At 45.5% G+C, this 6,000-nt stretch overlaps 1 protein-coding gene across 1 annotated transcript; it reads right to left on the bottom strand.

Annotated features, from left to right (window-relative positions):
• Positions 1-5,052: 5,052 nt before the first annotated feature.
• LOC131558981 (olfactory receptor 4D5-like) lies at positions 5,053-6,000 on the bottom strand. Its single transcript, XM_058807147.1, has one exon. The coding sequence runs from the start codon at positions 5,977-5,979 to the stop codon at positions 5,053-5,055; it is 927 nt and encodes a 308-aa protein (XP_058663130.1). The 5' UTR covers positions 5,980-6,000.

Raw genomic sequence — 6,000 nt, forward strand, 5'->3', positions numbered from 1 at the left:
TAGGGTTTTTTTTTCAGCTTTTGGATGAGGTTTGGAGCAACCTGTTCTAGTGGAAGGTGTCCCTGCCCATGGCAGGGGTTTGGAATCAGCTTTAAGGAGCTTTCCAACTCAAACTATTCTATGATTCTATAATTTAAAAAGTTATAATTTGGCATCCCATTAAAGACCCCCAGTTTTCTATAAATTTTACCCTACAGACTTCCATAATACCATTAGTACTTCTAGCATCTATCTGGACTTTCTCCCCAACCCATTTCCCCAGTTCAAAGAAGTCTAAATGTGGCATTAAAAGATATTGCCATTTTCCCCACACTGCTTCATGGAATGTAGCTCAGTATTTACAGTAAGGATTTACATACCAGCCCTAGAAGAGGGAAAGCAATGTTCAGTCCAAACCTCCTTTTGGGAGACTTTGGGATTAATTCTGAGATGATGGGAATATTGTACCACATTCCCATTTCTAAGATATGCAGAGATAAATAGATTGATGAAATATTTCATCTGGCCAGGCTCCACTGTGGTCTCATGTTCTCCCAGAAGCTTGAGAGGTGTCGGTTTCTCGGCTGTTTAGGTGGCCTGGAAAGGCTCGGGGATGGCCTTGAAGAGCTCGCACTTCAAAGGACGAGAAGAGACTTCAGATCTTTTCTCAGTCTCGGTGTTTATTAATTGTTTATCTAAAAGATTTTCTTTCGGCCCAACAGAGGTCTGCACAGCATGTCAGCCATGGGCACACTGAGAGCCCCCGGGGCGGTCACCTATCTTTATACTCGAAGTTATGTATACAATATTTATTATTTTTCCCCAATACCTTTTACCCTTATTAACCAGTGCACTTTTAGTAATAACCAATCCCAAAGTGCCAACATCACCACAGAAGATGGAGGCCAAGAAGAAGAAGAAGAAGAATAGGACACGCCCCAATTCCTCCATCTTACTTCTTTAGACCCCCCTCTACAGAAATCCTAAACCCTGTGTCTTACACTCTAATTAACTTATCCCTTCACCATTCACCCAGTGAAATCCTCCCATCCTCATACAGATGTCGTCTCCTGTGTAGGATCAAAGTCCAGCCACCAGACACTTCTGGCAACGTTCCAGGACTCCCGAGCCCCCCAAGGGTGATCTCGGCCACTCTGCACCTCCGTCCTGAGGTGCTGAGATCCCACAGAGAGGGAGCAAAGTCAGGGCTTAAACTATGTAAGAAATAGTTAACTCAGCAGAAATAAAAGGGACATCACTTGTTCATGAAATGTGGAGCTCATTCAGGTGAAATAGCACTGAAAGAACACAGAAATACTCACTGCTGCACAGAATTAATTACAGGTGATTTATAGTTGTCCGTAGCTCCAGGAAACAAAACATCCTTTTTCTTCTTTCTACATATGACATAAAAATGATTTCACTCCTAAGGAAGAGATGAATCCCAACAAAGCAGCATTGGAATATTCACACAGACACCTGCCAGCACTGGCACAAGGACTGGCTTGGCTGCAGCAGTCAGCACCTCTCTTCTCTAATGAGGTTTTATAAATATGAGGGAGCGTCTGGGGACAAGTGTGTCTGGCAGTTTTTTTGGCTGTTCCCTTAATTGCATATATGAGGGGTTTTTCAGAACATTGCCCGAAAAGGGCTGGAAATCTAAGGATCCAAAATTACCAGCACTACTTTGAAGAGCTAACAAAAATTCCCTTCTGGTCCCATTAAGCATCCATGTGTGATTTATGGGAGTGCCACTCCCCATGTGATGTCCAGGACTGTTCCTATTCCAGCAATACCTGACTGTAAATTCTGCACTGTTCGCGTGAAGGACTCTTGCTGTCCAGCATTCTTCCAGCCTGTTTGCTGTGTTTGCAAACTCCTGGAAAATTAAAGATTCTGCATCTTACATGGCCAAACAGTGATAAGACAAGAGGGAATGGTTTTAAACTAAAAGATGAGGGATTTAGATTGGATATTAGGAAGAAATTCTTCCCTGTGAGGGTGGTGAGGGCCTGGCACAGGCCCTGGCCCAGGGAAGCTGTGGATGCCCCTGGATCCCTGGAAGTGTCTAAGGCCAGCTTGGATGGGGCTTGGAGCAGCCTGGGAGAGTGGAAGGTGTCCCTGCCCATGGCAGGGGGTGGAACAACATGAACTGTAAGGTCCATTTCAACCCAGACCATTCCAGGATGGTGTAAACTGGAATTCCCCAGGGGTCCCACAGCACAGGCCTCACCTGCCATGGGAGTGCAGAGCTATGGCTGGAATAAATCCCCATGGCCCAGCCCTTTCCCTGTGAGCTAAAGTTATCCCAAGGATCATCAGGCATCACACTTCCCATGGAATTTTGGAATAAACCCAGATGCCAGAAAGAGATACAGCAAAGAGATCCATTCCTCACCTCTCCCTTCCAAGACAAACAATTCTGTGATTCTGTTCCCCTCATAAATTTTAAATCTTTCTTTTGGGGTAGTATGCATTGGCCTCATTAGGTTGCCAGTCACCCAGGCTCTCAACTCCACATTTAAGTTGCTTATTTGCAGGGATAATCTTAGCTGGGTTATTTAGAAGTAGAAGCACAGGATAGTTTTAGAGATATGTGTTCTGCCTCAGAGTAAATACATAAAAATTATGTTGCATTATATTTTATTATAAAAATTCATTAAAAACCCCCTCAAAACAAACAACAACAAAAATATCTCTATTTGCAGAATCCAGATGTGGACTAATTGATGATATGCTGGATTAGACTCCTCTTGCCCACTCCTCCCTGCCATCCCCACTGTTACACAACTAAAGTTGATTTGATTTTTGTCACTTCTGTGACTACCTAGTTTTGTAATTGTTTGAGATTTCCACCTAGGAATGCTTATGATGAGCCCAGACTAATTAGAGTCTGTTGAAAATGCTCCCTTTTCTCTGATGTCCATTTGTGTTTCAGTCTCGTAGTTTTTAAATAAAATTGATTAGCCTGAGATCTCTTCAGGCTTCTTGGGATTTAACAAAAGTGTTGTAGAGATCCTGCCAGTTCTCACAGGATTTTTTTTTACCTTTGAGGCCATTTTTCACTGTCCTCTAGGTGAAGGCAATAAATCTGAGGATGCGCTCATAGAGCTGATAATTTCCAGTAGAGAAAGAACTTGGGATTTTAATGGTGCGCAGTGGAGCCAATTTACGCACAGGGACAAACTCAGCTGCCAAAGCTGCACCTTTGCAATTTGTCAGACACCAACTTTTTAACAACATCTTCTGAGGCCTTGTTAAAGTCGTGCCAAGATGTTTCCAGGGGAGAAAAATCAATTATATTAAATTGTTTGTCTTCATAGAATAGTTTGGGTTGGAAGGGACTTTTAAGCTCATCCCATTCCAACCCCTTGCAATGGGCAGGGACATATTCTACTGGATAAGATTGCTCCAAGCCGCTTGAAATCCCAGCTCCCAAAAATATGGAATTTTTATTTATTTTATCAAAATTGGAGCAGGTTCTTCAAATCAATTCACTGTTGATGCCCCCAGTTTATACCTGGTGAACAAATTGACACCAGCAAAATAACTGGACCACTGCTCCAATTTGCCTTGCATTGATTTATACATAAAATATTCATAGAAGCTTTATTGGAATGTTAAAAAAAAAATATCACAGTGATACATTTTTTTTTCTCAATTGGAATTTACCCTAATTGACCTAAAGAAATTTTAATTCTTCAACATTTTTCTCTAATACTAAAAAAGAAAAGCTCCCTTCCAGCCCAAACCATTCTGTGATGATCTTGAGTAGAAATTCACTATTAAAAAGAAATCTCATTTGCACAAGGATGGGAGATGTTTGGAAATCTCTTTTAACCAGGAAGATCAATGACTCACTGATGCTTCTGATCCTCCTGTTCCTACAGGTGTGAGAGTGAGGGCTAATTTAAGACAGTGAGGAGAGACAGGAAATGTGGAAATCCTTTCACTTCCTGTGCAGCAATTTAAATTGGATATTAGGAAAAATTCCTTCATGGGAAGGGTTTTCCAGCCCTGGAATGGACTGCCCAGGGCAGTGGTAGAGTGGCTAATCCTGAAGGGATTTAAAAGCTGTGTGGATGTGGCACTTGGGGACATGGGTTAGTGGTGGCCTGAGTAGCCCTGCGGAATGTTGGACTTGATGATCTTAGAGGGCTTTTCCCATCTCAGTGATTCCATGATTTTATTTAGGTGGGATGAATCCAATCCAAATAATTTTAAAACAATGAAATTGATGGTGTTCCTCTCATGAAAACCACTGAATTTCTATCCCTGATGGATTTGGTGATGTAACTGCTGCCCTCACAGAGGCAGTTTGGGTTGGAAGGGACCTTATAGACAATCCCATTCCATCCCCCTGCCATTGGGAGGGACACCTTCCACTATCCCTGATATCCCACATTGCTCCAAGCCCCATCCAAGCTGGCCTGGAACACTTCTAGGGACAGGGCAGCCATGGCAAACCCATGCCAGACCACCACAGGGAAGAATTTCTTCCCAATATCCCATCTAAACACACCCTGTGCCAGTGTGAAGCCATTCCATCTTGTCCTGCCTCCATGCAGGACACTCTTTGTCTCTGGAGTCCATCTCCACTCCTCCTCCTTCCTCCATATATTGGACCTTGTATGATTTAAATAATTCACTTCTGTGAGAGAATTATGGCTACAAATATTCTTATATGTCTAAAGGAAACCCTACAAGCAGAATCTGCACTGTCTCTATCTTCCAGTGTTGGTGGGTGAATTGGGGACACTTAGTGCATGTGCCTCTGCCATCTGCTGTCACAGCACAGGAAAAGCATGTTAGAGAGGGAGACAAGCCTCACCCTGGATTCATTTATTTATTTGAAAATTATGATCCCACATGAGTGAAAGTGTTTAGGAAGTTTGGGGTTTTCAGCATGGATTTTTAATATTAACAGTAATATGTGTATAGAAATGTATTTGTACATAATTGGAAGTCTGTGGGCTTTAGCCACCGAGTCATTATTGTGTAGGAGTAGAGCAGGAACGTGACTCCAGGTGTAACTCTGGGTGTAACTCCAGGGTCCTGCCAACCCAGCCTGTGTCAGAAGATTCTGCAATGCCTCCAGAGTCTCCACATGGATTCCTTCACCTCGCTGCTCCTCAGGGTGTAGATGAGGGGGTTCATCATGGGTGACAAGATGGTGTAGATGACAGAGACGTATTTGCTGGTGGGCAAGGTCCCAGCGGGCCGCAGGTAGGTGAAGATGCAGGGCATGAAGAGCAGTGTGATGGCCATCACGTGTGAGGCACACGTGGACAGAGCCTTCCAGTTCCCCTGGGAGACATGGGCCCGGACCTTGGCCAGGATGAGGGCGTAGGAGGCCACCAGCACCAGGAAGCAGCCCAGGGAGATGAGGCCGCTGTTGGAGGCCATGAGCCACTCGGTGAGGGTGGTGTCGGCGCAGGCCAGGCGGATGACGGGCGGCACGTCACAGAAGTAGCTGTGGATGGTGTTGGGGCCGCAGAAGGGCAGCTGCAGCATGAGCACAGTCTGGACAATGGAGTGGATAAAGCCCCCGGCCCAGCAGGCCGCGACCAGCGCCCAGCAGGCCCTGCGGGCCATGATGGCCGTGTAGTGCAGGGGCCTGCAGATGGCCGTGTAGCGGTCAAACGCCATCACCGTCAGGATGAACATCTCTGAGGAGCCCACAAAGTGCAGGAAAAACAGCTGGGCCATGCAGCCCTCAAAGGCAATGGCCTTGTGCCCTGAGAGCAGGGCCACCAGCACCCTGGGGGTAGTGACAGAGGTGCAGCAGATATCGATGAAGGACAGATTGCAGAGGAGGAAGTACATGGGGGAGGAGAGCTTGGGGTCAGTCCTGACTGTCACAATGATGAGGAGGTTGCCCAGCAGGACCATGGTGTAGGCCAGGAGGAAGAACGTGAAGAAGAGGAGTTGCAGCTCCTTGGTGTCAGAGAGCCCCAGTAGGATGAATTCAGTCACCTGGGAGGAGTTGTCCTGTGCCATCGCTGCAGCTCAGGCTGCCAT

This window comes from Ammospiza caudacuta, chromosome 6 (genome assembly GCF_027887145.1).
Source record: "Ammospiza caudacuta isolate bAmmCau1 chromosome 6, bAmmCau1.pri, whole genome shotgun sequence".
Lineage (NCBI taxonomy): Eukaryota > Metazoa > Chordata > Aves > Passeriformes > Passerellidae > Ammospiza > Ammospiza caudacuta.